Source organism: Sceloporus occidentalis, unplaced genomic scaffold (genome assembly GCF_023333645.1).
Source record: "Sceloporus occidentalis isolate IW3139 unplaced genomic scaffold, rSceOcc1.0.p SCAF_126, whole genome shotgun sequence".
In the NCBI taxonomy this organism is placed as follows: domain Eukaryota; kingdom Metazoa; phylum Chordata; class Lepidosauria; order Squamata; family Phrynosomatidae; genus Sceloporus; species Sceloporus occidentalis.
In genome coordinates, this window is record NW_028317106.1 from 2,933,562 (window position 1) to 2,953,236 (window position 19,675).

The 19,675-nt window shown below is 41.2% G+C and overlaps 1 protein-coding gene across 1 annotated transcript; it reads right to left on the bottom strand.

Moving 5' to 3' along the window:
- Positions 1-2,542: 2,542 nt before the first annotated feature.
- LOC149281976 (transcription factor HLF-like) lies at positions 2,543-13,994 on the bottom strand. The gene is made up of 4 exons (XM_089498880.1): positions 13,880-13,994; positions 12,025-12,360; positions 3,633-3,853; positions 2,543-2,758 (listed from the first exon to the last, which is right to left on the bottom strand). Exons 1-4 carry the CDS (start codon positions 13,992-13,994, stop codon positions 2,543-2,545), a joined length of 888 nt encoding a protein of 295 aa, XP_089355006.1.
- Between the last annotated feature and the right edge of the window lie 5,681 nt (positions 13,995-19,675).

The following is a 19,675-nucleotide window of genomic DNA, read 5'->3' on the forward strand; positions in this document are numbered from 1 at the left end:
TTAAACCTTATTAAACACTTTAAATCAATGGTGTATTTCAGGGAAATTGTTCATTATTTAATGCATTTTACTCCAAAACTTAAAATAAGCAATCACATTCTAGTGAACTTTGTAACGCTTATAGAATCTGAAACGCCTTTATTTCAAGATTCGCAATTGAAACCGTAAAATTATATTGCGTATTTTCCGATAATCCTATGAAACATCAGGAAATTTACCTAAATTTCCTAAATTTATAGTAGATTCATTATGTCCATAAAATAAGTGAGGATTTTTCTTCCTCTGTATACATTCATAGTTAGGTATCGATAACTATCTATATGTAACATACACATATACATAAATACATACATTACTTTTTAAACACAAGAAAGTATGACGTAAAAAATGAGGTGCAAAATGATGAAAACATAATATATATCTTTCAAAGGTCTATTCCACATTTAAATTAGATGTATATACAATGAAACAGTCGCTTTCTGCACAACAATATATTCTGTTTGACATTCATTCGGTCACAAAGCAAGCTGAATTCCACAAATTGAACAGGAAGTGACATATCAACTTCCTCCTGCTACAGTAGGCAGTACGGAACATGGGGCAGGTTCGCTAAATCGTGTTCCTTAAAGTAGTTCGTTATAAACAGAAGCATAGATAGGCGAGTATGGGGAGTGCTGTTGGCCAGTGGCCATTCAGGGCCCGTATGCCACATGTAGCTATGGTATAGATAATATATTGATGATATTTGTGCATCAACATATTTACTTCCTCTGCACATAATATCTATATTTCGTGAAAAGTTTTCAGCTCGCTTTACAATAAATAAATTCCATTCCACGGCCACCAGATTTAAAATAAAAAATATATTTTATCTAAAAACCATTAGGACAAACATCTCAAAGAAAGTAAAAAAAAAAAAAAAAATTATATATTACAGAAAATTGTGAGATTAAGTACTTGAAAAAAGAAAAAAAAAATGTTTGGTTAACAGTAGATTACCGATTCTCCCGTCATTTAGGCTTCTGCTCCTATTAGGTAAAGACAGTGTAATAAATGCTAAAATAGTCCAGGTAAACATACCTCCAGAAGAGTGTTTTTTTTGGTAATTTTGGTAATATTCAGTGGCGATACATTGACGACATTAGCAAATTACGCCATTTTATTTCCAAATTACTTTTGTTTTGGGGTGAATTATCCAGGAGGGAGGTTATCCTTAAAAATTCTTTCCATAAGTCAGTCACTACCTACAAATATTTCCTCAGCTTTGTTAAAATATGTTCATAAAATTTTTATTAAAATAAAATTATCCAGGGATAATATTTTATCATTCAAAATTCTTAACAGTTCAGGAATGACAGATCGGCTTAAGGTATTACACATCCATGCCATGTCTTGAATGTAGAGATTTACCAAATATTGGGGTAAACTGGAGCAGAAAGTAACCTTATGGACCAAAATTCCATATTGAAAATGAACACATTCTAGGATTCTTGAAGTCTTCGTGTTACAGTTACAAACTCTTTAATGCCGTGGACCCTGGTACTATGGCGATCAGATTGGGGATTTCGATTTCATTCAAGGCATCAGTTAATGCGTCTTAATTTCATGTGAGCAGCATATTCACGGTATAGCGAAGAGGTTTATTGCTTCATACAGACTCCTACAGATCATTTTTTCTGTCCAAAGAGGAGACCAAACAAAAGATGGCGGCTGTACGGTGGTCAGAACATCCCAAACCCACAAAAGGACCACATCAAGCATTCCAGTTGTTGTAGAACTATACATTGACATTCTCAGCCAACTTCAACACATTCTAGGATTTCATTGGCTAACTATTGGCCATGACAACAAATCATGAAAGCTGTAGGACCAAAACAGTTGGCCAATGATGTCAGCAGTTGTCACGCTTGCCCCCCCCCGCAATAACCCAGTGTTTAGCTGTGCAAATATACAAGCGACAAACCTTAAAACAGTTACAAGAGACATACTACACATGAACACGTCTACACTTTACATTTTAATGTCCGTGAAAAGCCTTTTTAGCAAAATTTTTTTTTTTTTCCTTAAAAATGTATATATATATTTTTTTTTTATATAAGTTTGTGGAGTCCAAGGATAGTTTGGAGACAGAGAGAGATCTGAGACGCGGGAAAAATACCCCATAAAGCTTTCTTGTAGTCTGTGAGACCCGTCGTGTTCTTTGAAGGAGTTGGACGCACTTCACTTACGGCGGTGGGTAACCTGCGCGTAAATCCGATTGTTAGACGTCCAAGATGTTTCCCCCCCCCCATCTAATCAGATACCGCGTCAGGTACAGCATTTGGTACAGCAGTTTTCTCGTTTACTTTTGTCCATAGTCCGGGTACAAAAGGGGTACCGTCCGTATGAAGTGCTTGACAACATAGAAACAAAAAAATATAATAATAAAAATAGTCTGTTTCTGCTTCCAGTAAAGTGCCGATAACAGAATCAGGTCGGTTTGTGTTTAGTGCTACCAGGCAGGGATGAAGGTGTCCATGCATCTTCGCTGCAAACATGGAGCTCACAGCGGGCCGTGCCTGGCCTCGTACTTCGCCAATGCATTCTTGCATTTCCCAAGCTCCTTCCGCAGGTCGGCTACCTCCAGCCGTAAGGCGGAATTCTCCTTCTCCAGGAACGAGGCTCGGATGGCGATCTGGTTCTCCTTCAGTCTCCGGGCATCTCTTGACCTCTTGGCGGCCATGTTGTTCTTTTTGCGCCTTGCCCAGTATTTTTCATCCTGCTCATTTGTTCGAAGGCAAGAGGGAACAGGACGTTAGATTTCAGAAGAGAGGATGGCTTAAAACATTGAAACACACAATATAGCCCCAAAAACAAGTATTTTACAATCAAACTTGACTTTCCGTGTAACTTTGTATATTAGATAAGGGACCGAATGAACGTCAGCTGGAAAACATCTACATTTAATAACGCACAATTTCCATTGAATCGGGTAACAAAACATCCGACATAAAATGTAATCTCTGCTTTTTTTTCCATCTAGTTAACTCGCCACAAAATCAGCTTTTAGAGCAATTCATTAAAGAGTCACCTGAGCCCATAGCCATCCTTATTTTAACAAATTGCTACTGGAAATCCTTTAATCCTGTCCTGGTTCACGAGCCGCGGTCACGTGCTAATCAGAAGCTGCCTTAATCTTCTTACTGGTTCCATAGAACCAAAACAGCCAATCAGCCGTCTGTAATGGAACAGCGAGCCCGGATTACGCGACGCGATAAGGGACCACCGCGCCTGAGTTAATTGCCAACATCCAAGTAAAAAAAAAAACAAAAAAACCCCCAAAAAACGCATCTTCCTTGTGATTTTCTAGCCCGTAATATACCCCGTGAGACTCTGCCTCAACGTTCTTTTAGAATCTGGAGTATTGTTATATTTGAATAACAGATGTCGGCGACGTACCCTGTATGTCGCGGGGGCTCAATGTGTAGAAGGTCCCCATGGTCGCTGTATAACACAGGACAGAAGTTCTGCCATTAAGCCATAGGAGGGGTCCCTTAAAGTATTCCTGGATTAATTTAAGCCCCGGGGGCCGGGACCCCCGTATATGTATTTCTCAGCACCGCTATGTGCCTGGGGTACCGTTTCCCAATTACCTTCAGATCATCCGGAATGAAGATCTTGCGAGCTTTCTTTATCATGGGCTGGGGTTTTAGCTCTTCCTCCGAAAACTTGCGTTTCCGTGGGTCAAACATCTCCTGACCTGGGATGCTGGACAGAGCGAGGTCGGCCGGGTCAGGATCATAGCCGACGGACACCTGGATGGACTCCGGGTCAATAGGGCTCGGTGTGTTACGATTCGAAGGCAACATCTGACCTGAAAAAGGAAAAAATATATATTTAGATTGTCGCCTATAGGGAGGGGGGGGGGATTAATGGTAGATCTCAACTTGATGTAGAGACTCCATGAACCGGGAATGGATCACGCCGCTCAGCGGAGCTTGAGGCACTTTGGGAGAAACCATCGCTTATTTTGTGGAACTTTGGGTAGGAGTAATCTAGAACACAGCGTTTAATGATCCGGAGCAGGTCTATGCGAGGATGGAGAGTTATGGATCACTGGCCATTAGAAACGTTGGTCTACACTAATCTGGTTATGGCGAGTAAGATCTCACTAATGAGTGCCTGATCCAGACCCCCTCACATTAATTACGTGTCAGGTGAGTGGCGCACCTGTAACGTAAACTGTAATAGCGGAGCACGGGGACCGGACAATCTGGATCTGATTTAGAGCATGTAGGACAGAGAGGTAGCGATATCACTTGATTGATCACTAGGAAGATGTAACTCAGTCTTCAGTTCTATGAGGATTTAAAGTATCGCACTTAGTTCTCTAGCTTTAGAAACACTAGAGATTTTTAGAAATGATGTGGAATACGAGGGTACTATATAAACCAATCATTGGTAAGTTATAATTCATTCTGGAAAATGGGTAAAACCGGTAACGCAGCTCACGGCCAGCAGAGGGCGCAGGTGACCTGCTACGCCGCCTTCCCGTTCGCCTGAAATGTCATTAAATAGCGGAAAAGCCTGATTAAAAGCTTTTATTCTTCAGGCAGCAATCAAACCAAGAAAGGGTACAGAAAGCAGCCTGATTAAAGAGTCGTCCAAGTGTCTGATTGGCGCGACTCCGAAATTTGCCAGTTGCAAAAATATCTTTTGATGAAATCACATGACCTCTTATCCGTCTCTCTCTCTACATATATATATATATATTTATTTAAATTATTTAAACCTTTTCAGCCCCAGGTTACTTTTAAACAAAGTATTTTTTTTGAAAAGTGACTGGTGCAAAGATTAAGAAGTGGTCTTACCCCCCCCCACAGCAACCAATGGAGTAACCCAATCAGCAGGGAAAATTCCATTGGTTGCTATAGCGATCAGACCATTTAAAACGGAGAGCATCCCAGTGTTCCAATCTGTAATGATGAAAGCGATGCATTTAGTGGGTTTATATTCCTTCCTAAGAACGAAGGTTAAACAATTTGGGCTACGACAAAAAGATCACGTCTCATGATGTCATCAGAAACAAGGGTTAAAAATGTTGATAATAGCTTCAGAGCGCAGCCTCATCAAACAATAATGCCCCCTTCAACCGATTGGCTTCTTAAAGTAGCCAATCAGCTGCTGTCTTTGCAATAAAGCTGGGGAAAGAGGCAAATGCATATGGGGGTGGGGGGATTCTGAAGACCACCTCCTATGTATTTTTAAAGGGGGGCATCACAGAAATGTTTAAAGGGAACAATCATTGTGTAGATGAGGGCTGGGTGTCCCTTTAATTAATAATTATATTAATTAATTGCATTAATTACTGGTGTCATCTCTGGGCGCTTCGCAACTTTCCTCCAATCCAAAGCTTTTAAACCGGGATATGTCACAGATCGGAGGGGAAAAAAACCCCCCAAACGTAATAAAACTGCATTTATCTATACAGGGTGAGGGTGAAGGGTCCATTTTTTATTTTTTTTTTTTAATTATTATTATTTCTTAGATTCCCTGGTTAAAGAAACGCCTGCTTTATGAACACGTTTTTCAAACCTTCCTCCCTGGAAGCCGTCCAATTATTCTGGGATCGTCTGCTTAAACCAGTTCACAGTCCTAAAAACTTACCTTATAATCCTCTCTAATAACTAGTTTTACTAACAAAAGGCAAGAATTACCCCCCAAAAAATTCTCCTAAACATTCCCTTTTCTATTAATATCTTTGTGCTAGATAATATTAATGAAATTATAAATTTATTACATTTATATAGCGCCATCATACTCCGCAGTGCTGTTCATCCTTAGTGAGATGCTTTACAGAGATAAAATGTCTCCGTTTATGCACTTTAATAAGAAAAAAATTGTTAGAAATAATAGGTTTGCCATCATTTGCTATAAAAATAATTAACGGTATAACAAATAGTTATACATTTTAAGAACAAGTTTACCAAAAGATATATAAAAAAAAAATATATATTTCTTAGGCTTTTTTTTTTTTTTTTTTTTTTTTTTAATAATGATTTATATATTATTTTTTTTTTTTTAAAGGTTACGTTCCACCGTATGGACAGATAATGAAGAAGCAGCCAGGGGCATCTTCTCACTGACCACCTTGCTCCTCGCCCACGTGCGTTTCCGAATGAACCAGAGAACGGTTATCTCCCCTTCCACAAACACATTAAATTATCCGCATATATACATTATGATAAATAATATGATATATAATATGATATATAATATCCTCGTGCGGCTTTAAGACACGTGATCCTCTTATTTCCCGTGAAGCATAATGCTTATTAAACGTGGCGGAAAGTCTCTATTTCTTTTAACATACAGACTTTCATGTTGGGGAAGAAAAAATAAATAGTCTTTTTTTTTCATGTAAGCCAGAAGTAGAAGATTGTATTACATTCAGAGCGCTAATCTCTGCAAAGATAAAACAAATATATACATATATATATATAATCTGCGTGACAAAGACGCCCACGAGAGATTGGTTTGGAGAGCGCCTTGTCTCGTGTACTCGAGTGGCCTATATTATATATATATATTGTGTGTATCTATTGGCAAGCTTCACGAGATTTATGAAACAGTCCCGAATATAGAAACTCAACCTGCCGATAGATCGGCCCCATTCGGCCCCCCGTCTAGTCGCCCGTTTCTCCTGCTCTGAAGACTCCAACCTTAACCAGTCTCGTCTTCGATTCAGGAGCCGTACGTCTATCCCGCGCATGTTTATGGGAAGCCTTCTTCTCAGTGTTGGCTTAATCACGAAACCCTTTTCTTAAAGAGTAGAAAGACTCCTCTTTGTTCCATTTATGAATCAAGTGAAGAGAAAGAAACATAGTAGCCATCAACATATTTGTTTCATTATCTTAAAGTGGTGGCAAACTAGGCAGGTCCAGACCTTAAAGTGCAACAAGAACCAGGACCAAAAACCTTATTACAGGTTATTTATGGAGCCATAAAGTTCTCCATGGATTAGGCAATGGCCAAAAGTAGAGGGGAAAGCTCCTAAATCAAGGTCGTTACTAGCTTCAATGAGGTCCTTCCCATATCTTCTGGCTTGGTTGGGACATGGAAGACCAGGCCAATATGGTCCTTCAACCAGTGCAATGGGATCATTGGTAGAATTAACAGCTGGGTGTCTGAAAAATGAGATTTTCAGCCCCAAAATCCAAAGAGGACGCTGTGAAGCCTCTACCAGCCACATAACGCTTTATGCACGCATCCCCGCCGTTTAATGCTAGGGTTTCCCACGGCACAAGGAAACGTATCCAGCCATTTCTTGAAACCTCACCCCTGTTCATATCTTCCAAAATAAATAGAAGTGGGTGAGAAAGTGGATTATACAATATCCAGTATCCCGTTCTGAAAAATCCTATTGTTTAAATGGATACGGATCAGCGCCACGGTTTAGGGTGTTAGTAACCCGTGTAGCGTTTCACCATCATTTTGGTGAACTAAACCGAACCGAAGGGTCGAACAACGCTTCGATGGGGTCAATGAAACCTCATCACGTGCTCAGAATTTCCAACTCTCTATGGGATGAACGTTAGAGAACAAAAAGAAGATGCTGGTTGTGGATTCAGGATGCCTACGAGCAACAAACATTTTATTTTCTTGCCCTGGTTTGAGATATCAGCAAAGAATCACCGTTACAGACGCTTTCGCCCCAAACTTTGGGCAACAATGCCTTCTACTGACATCAACAAATCTACTTTCTGTGTTGCCTTTTGTAAGTTGGGAAAGAGCTAGAAATGGAAAGAGGAATCATTTTAGTTTTATTTAAGATGGCGCCCAACGCCCGCGTAGGTCAAACAGAAAATAGTTCTTCTGCGTGGAGCGTTTGAACCCTTTTAAGGTCCTGTCTTTGTCTTCGCCGGGGGTTATCTGCCAAGAATCTGTCAAGCACATGGCAGATCAAACGGGAAAAAAATAAAAAATCAGCTGAATTCACTTAAATTGTGAAACGGGCATCAAATGTAACATATGGTCTCGGATACTGTGCCCTGCTCCGGGAAAACGGGAAGGAAATTCACTTAACTTACACCGAAAACAGTTTGAAATCTTCTCTAGAATGCAGGAAGTCCACAAATAATAAATAAAGTGACCGGTCTCTATCAATGTAAGAACGGTGGGCTCCATGCGAGGTCTGCTTATATTAGGTGGTGAAGATACATTTCCGACATCTAAAAGGTTTATCAAATTAAAATAACCGGGATCAGGCTGGGGTGAGGGTCAGACTCACAGGACCTGCAGTCGCAAGATGCTAATCAAGGTAGACCGCGCTCTAATTCCTGACCAACTCGTGGTCAGAATGTCCTCCACGCCATCAAACTCCTAAAAAATTAATTAATTCACAAATGCGTACAAATAGGCAGGAACGCACGACGTCTACTAGGAACCGGGGCCGTTTGTAACCTGTTTAACCCGATAAACTTTAAGGAATGCCAAGGCCTTGTTTAGCGGGTCTGATCCTTTAAGCTCATTCTCAGGTCTGTTAAATTCGGGTGAAGTCTGCGCAAAAGCAAATTCTTGGCAACCTAATTCTCGGTCACATTTCTCTCAAATGGAGAAGGTTCGGGCTCTGAAGACGTGTAGCGGGATAGATGCGTAAAGAGGGGGGGTAACAATTTCACAAGCGGAAGGCACTTTCACCTCGTGGGACGAGTCGAGACGCAAGGGTGGGATTTCCCATAAGAATGCTAGGAAGGACCCTTGTGGTCTTGCCCCATTTGTTTTATTACATGTGTTGTTACAGGGTCACGCGAGATGAAGCGGTTCAGTCGTTCCGTCATTCCGTATTCAGCAAACTAGGAAGACGATGATTCAGGATACTGTAACGAAGAGCCTACTAACTCTTTCTCGCACACCCAGCTTATTATATCTTTCGTAAAACTCGCCAGTTTCCATGGAAACAGGAAAGCCTAGACGACATCATCAGCTAACACATTCTGATTCTTTTGTGAAACGGGCAGGCGATAAACTCGATGATCTCTCCTTAAAAGAGGAAAAAAGTTTCTATTTTATAAAAGAGGGGGTAATCTGGTTAAAGGGTACGGCGGTTAACGGGAGGCAGCGGCGCTTCCCACTCCCCATCAGGGGGCTGCCTGTTTCTAACCAGGCTCCACCCCTTTCCTGCCTACATTCTGCCCATCCGTAGTCTATGCCCCTCCCACAATACCATTTAATTATTACCCAAATGTTTATCAGCCCCCCAGGTGTTTTCTAACTACATCTTCCATGATCCTCAGACCGGATCTGCATCATAGGGCTTGTAGTTCATCGACAGGTGGAGCGCCATCCCTTTGATGGGGGGGGGGGGGGGCAGAAGGGCTAACAGTACATTCTACTTAAGCCAGGGTTTGAAGGGTTAATACTCCAATCACGAGGAACGCCTAATAAACACACGAACGTGGCGTTACTCCGAACAGACTGTCCGCTCAGTGCTTTCCGAACGTGGCTCGGTCGGAAGGTTCTCGTGACTCATAGGAAGCGGTGAAAGTCGCAGCCCAGCTTTCTTCTCGGCACTCGGATGCTTCGCACAAGCGATTCAACGTGACCCGGGCCGCTCCGTGCGCACGCCTATACCTGCAGCACTCCGTGTACCAGCCGCATGCCAAAGACTTTAATCCGTCCGCGTGTATCAAGCACTCCTGGCAAGACACCGGGCGGCTGGGTCCTCTAATGTTTTGTACAGAAAGTACAGTCTACTCAAACAAGAACAAAGCTATTTAATAATAACCAGCCAAGTCCCGATTTGTCCTAAATTGACCATATTAAGTATTTATGAGCATTGGCGTCCTTCCTCTTAAAGGGCCAGTGCGATAAATTTGAAATAAAAGTTACGGTTCGTGCACAGTAGATGTTGACGCGATGTTTAATCGTTGGTTCCTTCTAAAGATATCCATCAGGACCAAGTTGCGGGCTATTATATGACATCTCGGGACTAAACCCCCTGCCCGCTGCACTTGGCCAAGTTCCCGAGGCTGGTTTATCCCTTTAAACATAACCTCTAAATGAATCCACATGGCCTTCGGGACCTCGGTGTGTTAAGATAAAGCCTTATCACATTTATTTAGCCAATTGGATTAGATAAGAAACAAAGAACAGACTTTTTTTTCCCAGTATAGAACCCTAAGAATCATAGAATCCACTTAACGGGTTCGTAACAAATGGTTACATGAAGGTTCCAAACGGAATGAGAAGATTCCGGCTTTTAATCCTTTTTTTAAAACTCTTTTAAAGACTCAGGGTGCCAGTAAATGATATATATATTCAAAAAGAGCAGTTTCAACCAAAAATAGAGCTTTTGGCACTGAGCGTGCAACCTTAAAGGGATGAATATAAAAAGATCTTGCCCCCTGCCAGCAATGCAATAATGAACATGAGGTTCGGATTTAAAAGTCTTATGAGAAACGGGCGGCATGAAAAATCAACGTTAAAGGCAAAGGATCTCAAATTAAGAAAGTGAATCCTCCGTCAAGAACAAACTCGAGAGAATAAGCCTTTCCTTATTTTTTTGGTAATGACATCATAGTGGTTAATATGACATCATAGCCCCAAAGACCCTTTGTTTTGGCGGTATATTACAACCAGAATACGGTAAAAAAAAATTTAAAAAAATCTAAATTTTATTTTTAAAAAGGGACCGACGCTCCTCTACAGGCACACAGACTGCGTAAAAAAAGGGTTTTTAATTGAAAAATATCTCTTTTTATCAAACATTTAAAGCTCGCGCTCGGCTCTCTATTTCGCACGTCTTCGATTGGACGAACAGCCGTCTTGATAGATTGTAAGCTCACAAGGGCAGGGCCCCCTTCTCCTTCTGTACCAATATATCTTAATGTGCAATAAGCAGGAAAATGAAGTTAGACAGTAGATGCTACCAATACTGATCTACTGGGGCTCCAGGGGTTAACAGAGGATAGTGGGAATTGAAGTCAGCAGGCGTGCCGTATGTTAATTGTAAGACGGCTGGAACGCCGCGGGTTAATTGATGCTTTACTGTACTCGGGGTGGCAATAAGCCAATTACAGTTTGCTTGCTGATCCAAGCACCCGAGCCACGTGCTCAGGGAACACGGTAATCTCCTCGCCGTCACGTGAGATGGCATGTGCGGAGAGGAGTTTTCATCCACGCGCTGCGCTCTATGCAAGCGGCAGAAAGTAAACAGGCGATCATTACTGCTCTCGGTGCAAAACACGCAGCAAAGCCCCCCGGCGGACCACCTTCTACTATTCCTCAAGGAGAATATTTTTTTTTTATTTTTTTTTTTTTACAACAGCGCAGCATCGACTAAATAAGGCCCTAAACCTTCCACAGCTTCTAGGATCTATTACCCTATTTATAAAAAAAACAAAAAAAAACAACAAAAAAAAACAATGTATGACTGCAGTAAAAACATTCCGCAAAACCACGCAAAAACCCAGTATTTGATATTCTGCATTTTCCAGCCACCAGGATACGGGGGGAGCCAGTAGGGATGAATGAAAAATGTGAAACGACTGCTTTCCTCCAAAATGTCCTCCTTAACAAGTAAATTTGCTCATTAATTATTTTGTTTTGGGGGGGGGGGGTTAAGCGGAAAATAACACTATTTGGGATGCGAAAATGTGCTTGGGTGTTCCCATTCCATTCATTATACTCCCAAATCAAACCCTAAAGTCTATAGCTATATATCCAGCCCCAAAAAGAGTTGGAATGTCCACCTCAAGCAAAGGAAGAGATCTTAACCCAATGCTTCCCAATAAAGTGGTTCTTTAGCCAGGTTAGCTCACCTGTGCCTAAGCAGGAATATCACAGCGAGTATAGCATGACCTTATTGATTAAATGATTCTATCCTATGATAGATCAGCTGCTCTAGAAACCGTTACCGGTGCGTGGAGACCCTTAAACCGTGGACAATTCTGGAGAGGAGCATGTCCTACAGACCTGAATTCAAGAAGGTTCATCACTGGCTATTTGAGTGTTTAGAACGTATAGACTGTAAATGATAGTTACCAGGTCTCACTGGGCTGTGCATGCAGTTATGGGGGACCAAGCCCGGTAGGACCGACGTGGACGCCCGGCTGCTCAGGTCGATGACGGTGGGCGAGGTGACGGGAGCTTGCTGGAGACCGGGCTGATGATGGTTGAGTTCATGTGAAGATTGACTTGGTGGGATACCATTTTCAGAGAGGAACTCTTCTAAGTCCATGTATTCCAACTGGAAGGTATCTCCATCGTAAGGTAGGGTCTTGTCCCAAAGAGTCGGCCCCAAGAAGGCCGATTGGGGGACATTGGAGCCGATCGTTTCATCTTCCAACTTCTTCTCTTTGTCCTTCTCTTTGCAGAAGGCTGCGGAGGAAACAAGGAATAAATCTATAAATATATATAAATATGGAATTAAACCCAACGTGGCCTCAATGATCAGAAATTATACCGAATATGAAACGTAAACATCGGTAACCCCCCCCCCCCCCGACACACAATAAAAAAGTAGTATTTTTTTTTTTATATTAAATATTTCCAATCCATCAGAACGAGCGTATTGATGACTTTCACATCACTGAAGACGATCACAACCTGCGGGTTTTCCAGTTGGAAAAACAGCAAATTAAACAGTTTTTAAACTTTTATACGATGCATAAAAAGTCGAAAGTTTGGGTTTTTCTTTTGGGTTCTCAGTTTTACCATTCACCCCCTTTTTTGGGGGGGGGCGCGAGATCAGATTCAAGTCCCCCCGGAGGTCAAGTCTTAAGGTTTGGGGGAAGTCCGAGATCGTCCTACAGCCTTCTAACTAACTAAACGATAACTACCATACACCAACCCGTTTCCATAGCAACAGAATAGCCCCTTTACTCTATGCAGAGTCGATGAGTCAATTAACCGGTCGTTAGCAGGAACGCCAAGAAGTTCAGCGGTCAAATTGATTCCGACGTCCAATCAGTCGCCGGTCTCGTCTTAGATTCAGGAGCCATAAGCCTACCCCGTGCATGTTAAATACCCTCACTGCATTACCCTCTACCACCTCTGCTGGGAGGCTGTTCCGCCTATTTAGGGGGATCATAGTTAAGTTATATATATGCAATTCTAAAGCAAGATCTCAAGTTAAGCGAATATTGAGACCAAGTGGAAACCCTGCGGCAGACGACGCCAAGCCCTTGCGAACGATGCATTCATGCTTGCCTTAAAAAAGAAGAACGCCTTAGTATAATCTCATTACGGGGCTTACTGAACTAAGTCATGTGTTTGCAATCTTCTCATCCCTAAATCCAACCCCAAAAAACTCCGTTTGCAACTCTTAAGCCCTCCGCAAGATTTTCTATATTTTTAGAAAACTCCATACGGCCGAGCGGCACACGGGATCACGCGTGTGATGGAACACGTTATGCCAAAGTCACGAAGAATAAACCGCTTAACGAGCAATTTTATTTGTTATAGGAAAATGGGACCCACGCGGCGAGCTAGAGATTTAATAATATACAATCAGATAGCTTCCTGCACCAAAACAGGGAGGAAAAAGCCAAAATAGCACAATGACATAAAAATGACCAAAACAGCAAAAAACAGTAAAAAAAACCCACAAAGTAATTGCATGCAGCCATAACTATATTCCCAGACATACGTGCGATATATTATATATTATTACACACATGATAAACGATACAATGTAACCCGAATATCCCATCGTACAGAGCTGCGGAGATCAGGAAATAAAATAAACCATAATAATGCTGAAAAAATTTAATAAATATTCCCGGAATTAAAACACAACAAACGTTTAAATATTCCCTAATCATTTTATTTATTTTTTTCTTTCTGCTAAATGTAGATATTTGACGGGACGCGGAAAAGCTAAGAAACGTGTTCTTACCGTCTTCGTGGTGCAGGGGTAATTTCAAAGGGTTCTCCAGCAGAGATTTCAGGACTCCGTAGGTAGGGGGTATGAAAGTTGGGTTCAGAGGTAAAACCCTGGACAGTTTCTCCATCGTCTGTTCCAAAGCAGCCCGTCGGAGACGAGTCGACTGGGGAGGACTTAGGAACGGGTCGGTGTCGGAGGACCGTGCTGCTTGCGAGGGACGGAGCTGCTGCTGCCTCTCTGTCTGCTGCAAGCACAGATCTGAGACAAGCAGAGGAGATCATCCACACCTCCATGTGCACCAGCTGAGCGTGACATCACGGCCACGCCTCCCCTCTCCAACAGCAATAGCTGCCAGCAATCCCATACCGATCCCAGACATTAAATTAAGGTTGGAGTTTCCGACCGCCTTTTTTAAATTATTATTATTTTTTTTTTTATATATATATATATTTTTAGATCTATAATAGAAACATTTAAATACAAAAGGGAGAATCTGGCACTAGAGGGTCAGGGGGTTAGTTTTACTTTACTGAGAGAGTAGTGGATACGTGGAATAGTCTCCCGGGAGAAGTGGTGGAGGGAATCTGCATGACGTAGGGCATACGGCTTTTGCCTCTAAGCTAAAGCAAAGGGCTAAAATCTGAATCTAAAGTGCATTCGGAAAAACCAGATACATGGAAATAAATTATCGAACGTCAGGAGAATTATAATTTTAGCTTTTAGATGTAATAAGAGCGTCTGTAGTTATGCTGGACCTCTTCTGCCGAGAGACCTGTCTGTTCGTTCACTACTTTTTTTAAAGGGAATATCACCTATTACAACTGCTGAAAGTATCTCTGATCCTAAAATAAAGAATAAATAATATATATTAATAAAAAAAAATAATAATAAAGAAATATATCTTTTGTTACCAGTAAAAATAATTCAATATTTTTTTTACGTTTTTGGTACCTCTTAGTTTCTGTCGAATTCAGCAAATCCCCAATTTTGTTGATTTATTTATTTGTAACAATCGGCGCATGCCCATTGCTGTGAAAGCAGGGCCAACGAGAAAAGAATCAGGGGGCTCAACACACGGAATGCTCACTAATTACAGATAATTATTAGGCTTTTGAAAATCCTGTTTTCTGCAGTCCTTACCGAGAGAGGGAAAAAAAGTGTTTTTATATTTTAAAGAAAATCCATTAACGGGAAAAACTGAAAAACGGTGAAAAATTGTGAAAAAAAAACCCCTTCAATATGTAATTTACTTAATCTGACTTTCAACAGGAAATTAAGTGGAAAACATATAGATTTTTTTTTTAAAATACCCTTTTCGAATGAACTTTACTTGGTTAGAATATAGAGAGCATACGCGTCGGCGTGCGACAGTGTATCAGCTGCTTGATACATCGTAAGCATATGTTTTACTGAAATTAATGGAAATGAAGTGCAGGGATAGGGTTAATTCTATACTTTTTATTCCTATTAAAATCCAGCTTTAAGAGGAGAACAAACATTTCCACCAATCAGCTCCGTCTTTCCGTGGCATCGGCTGTGGTTTTACGGGGCGTTCTTTTCCTAACAAAAGGGAGTGAAACGATGATCGTGAAACGCGTCGGCGCGTGGGAGTAGGAGCCCTATAATAAGGCAAAATTCCTACAATTGCATATTTTGGGGGACATTTTTCTTTAAAATTCACGTGTTTCGGGACCACAGGCGGACTGGGGATGACTAAGTGGCCCTGTCCCTTTAAGGCCAGTAGCCGCAAAATGACGCATGCGTGGCCGCCATCTGGATGCATGCAGCTGCACGTTTTGTACTCCCTAGCGGTCGGCCACTGCAGGACCCGATCTGCCTCTGGTATCAATAGCTATGCCCCCTTATTGGCCACCAGCCCACCGATCACTTGCCCAATGTGTCAGATGGCCAGTCCGGGTCTGCACAGGGTTCTTCTAGTAGGGCTTAAGAATAGCATCTATGGCCCACTTTTGGCCCACAGAAATGTCTTTTTTTTGTCTAAACCAATGGTACATCCAGTCCAGCGGTTTACATGACATCATAACAAGATAGCTCCGCCCCTTCACGCGGTACATTTGTTGAAACAATCCGCAAAGCCCTAAATATATGTCTAAGCTACATTTTCCCTATTTCTCTTATTTTTTTGAAGAAAATAAAATATTCATGTCCTAACAAGGACAATCCTCTGGAGGGCGCTTTAAAATAATTTAAATAAAAAAGATAGATTAATCCAGGCATTTTTTACATTTATTGGGATTTTTCCCTCCTATCGAGGCCAATAATAACTTAATTTATTATTACACAGTGAGACTGAATCACAAGAGCGCTAATGAAGACGCTCAATTATCTTCCGCCTTTGTTATATTCCCTCGCGTGTAAAAAGAAAAAGCTAATCAAGTACAATAGCCCACCTACAGAATCATTATTTTTCCGCCCAATAAGTGTGGGTGAATGACGTGTATGCGAAGCTCGGCGCGCTGGATCCGTTTTCTCTCGCCTGAATATAAACTTTCAATAGGTTCTTCTCTGGGACTGAAAAACGTAATGTTTGCTTTACACGGTTTTGCCAAATAACTTGTTTAAAAAATATATATATATATTATATTTACATATTATTTTTATATTTATATTATATTTAGATATGATTATTTATATTGTATGTATATATTTATTATTTATATTATATGTATGATTTATATTATCATCATCAGTATTTAGCTATTACCATATATTTTTTATATTTATTATATTTATCAATTATTATTTTTTATGTATTATTTTGTATATATTATTTATATTTATTATGTATTATATTTATGATTTATATCATCATCATCAGTATTTATCAACTGTTATTTTTATGTATTATTTATATTTATGATTTATATTATATTTTTGATTTATATTATTATCATCATCATCAGTATTAATAATGTTATTTTTTATATATTATTTATATTTATGATTTACCGTATATTATATTTATATATTATTATTATTATGCATATTAAAAATACATATTTATTATTTGTATTATTATCATCATTGTTATTATTTATCAATATTTTTTTGTTATTATTTCTATATTTTTATTTGATATTTATTAACATAGTCTGTTGCTATCGTATTCTTTGCAATATGATTTCTATATATTAAAAGAGGGTATTTTTGCAGCGTTTTATTCCAGAGACCATTTTCCGCCTGGGGGTCACGGAAAGAGTTAAAACTTTAAGCGGCAACAAATTATTTTCACCCTACCTTCCATCGTTATGAATTTAATAAAAACATAATAACAGAGTAGATGTTTTGTTTGTAAAAATCTCACTTTATTCAACACAACAAAATTAGAGAAAAAAAACAAACCTATATTTTTTGAATGTTTCAATAATTTTATATTAAGGAGGGATAAAAACAGATTCTGCCTGCAGATCGGCCCCCATTCGGCCCCCGTCTAGTCGCCCGTTTCTCCTGCTGTAACGACTCAAACCTTCAGTCGCTGGTCTCGTCTTAGATTCAGGAGCCGTATGTCTATCCCATGCATGTTTAATACCCTCACTGTATTACCCTCTACCACTTCTGCTGGGAGGCTGTTCCATTTATACACTACATCCTTACATTCCATCTAAGCCTAAATTAGGGGGAAAGTGAAAGTTTTAGTGGATTTATTGAGTGGAAGTTCCATCTCCGATTAGAGGCCACTTTGGTAATTTTTAGCACAGATATGGGGGTATACCCATTGTACAGCGCTGCGGAATATGACGGCACTCCTCTACCTGCCCCCGAGGTACGCGGGAGATGCATTCAGCATCTCAGAATATTAAGAGATAAGATCTGGGGGGGGGGGATTGGAGCGGTGCAGCTTCTCCTTAATCACTTATTAAAGCATCCACTAGGTACTTTAATTGTGGTTAATTGTGGTTGTCGGGCCCCTTTTAATGCCTCTTGGGTGGGATAGTCTCGCCCGCGTTATGACTGTTGGCAGCTATGTGTGTGTCTATTGCCCCACATATAGGAGGGCACCCGACGAGCGCGTGAACCAGACTGGCGGGTAAAATCCTAGCACAATCCTCATTCTGATACAAATGAACCCAAAATAAGCAAAACACAGAGCAGCAGTGTGAGATAAATTATCTTTTTGCATTTTTACTCATTAAAATAAATGTGTTTAGTAATAAAAATGCGCCGCCCGCATTATTATTATTTTGCTTTATAGCAAATATTTCACAGCAGCCCCCCGCGTATCTTTACCGCGACCTCAGTGTTCACAAACATAAAACCAATCAGCTGCACGCCGCACGCTGGAAGAAACGCGGCCGCCAGGCTGCTGGCGCGTCACGTGAGGGAGGGGGTGTGGCGCTGACCTACATTGGACCAATGAGCGGCCAGGAGCTTAGAGAGCTTCGAATCCCGTGGAGAATCACGTGGGGAGCGCGCTGTCTGCAGGCTGGGGAGGCGGCAGCGTGCACTGTCACAATGAAGGACAGCGGGGGCGCGCACTGGCTGACTGAAGGGAGTGCGCGCTACCCGGCTGACGGAGCTCGAGAGCGCGCTGGGCTTTAATTTTATAGCTGTTAATATAGATATAGCGCGGTATATAAGACCAGCAGCCTGCACAGCACGCAGTAAAGCGCTACTGGAAACCACTTTACAGATTTAACTAACACTTTACTACTCATTAAAAGGGTTTTTTTCCTGAAATGATCAGGTTAACCCATGGTAAACCTCTCCCTTTACTATGCCATGATGATTTACACTCCAAAGCATGTCTTTATTTACCCCTCTTACTTGCCCCACATGCCCCCCTTGTCTTAGCTCTACCCTGCCTTTAGGCAATGTTATGTTTCCTGGGCAAAATAGCAACCGTGGCATTCCCGTAGGGTTATTATTGACCTTATATTCTGTATGTCCCTGTTTAGTTTGTTCGGTCCTTCTTTGGTCCCCAAATCCCTGATGCCTCTCTCCTCCCCTGATGCATCTCTCTCTCTCTTCCCCTGATGCCCTCTCTCCTCCAGTGCTGCCCCTCTCTCCACCCCCGATGCCCTTCTCTCCTCCCCTGATGCCCCTCTCTCCTCCTCTGATGGCTCTCTCTCTTCCCGTGATGCCCTCTCTCTTCCCCTGATGCCCTCTCTCCTCCCGTGATAACTCCTCTCTCCACCCCTGATGCTCCCTCTTCCCCTGATGCCCTCTCTCTTCGCCGATGCCCCTCTCTCTTCCCCTGATGCCCCTCTCTCTTCCCCGATGCCCTCTCTCTTTCCCGATGCCCTTCTCTCTTCCCCGATGCCCCTCTCTCTTCCCCGATGCCCCTTTATAGATCAAACGTACGTTGTTTTTAGCATAATTATCAGGAGGTATCCTCATCTTGAACAAATGTAATAAATTCCTCCAAATTCTTATTTTTTTTATTATGTACCCGGTCCTGTTTATATTTCACTTAGTGTCCCTGTTCCTTTTGTTAATAAAAACACCCAGCCCGTGCCAAACCCCCTGCTGCCATTGGTGGAGTTTTGGAAACCGCCCCACCTGCGAGCCGTGCCCCCTGTCTTACCCCAGCTGGGCTCAGGACAAGGTGTTTTCACAGCTGATTCAGGTAATTTCAGACCAAACAGCCCTGAAGCGGACAAATTTAGCTTTCGGTATCTGCTAAAATAAAGAACTCAAAGGAAAATTATTTAGACAGGGCTAATCTCTTCTGTTAATACCCAACCAATTTGCTGCTTAATCTTTAAATTATATTCAATCCAAACAATATTAGCATTTCCGATAAGGAAATATATATTGTCAATACTAAAAAAAAGGAAGGGTATTAAG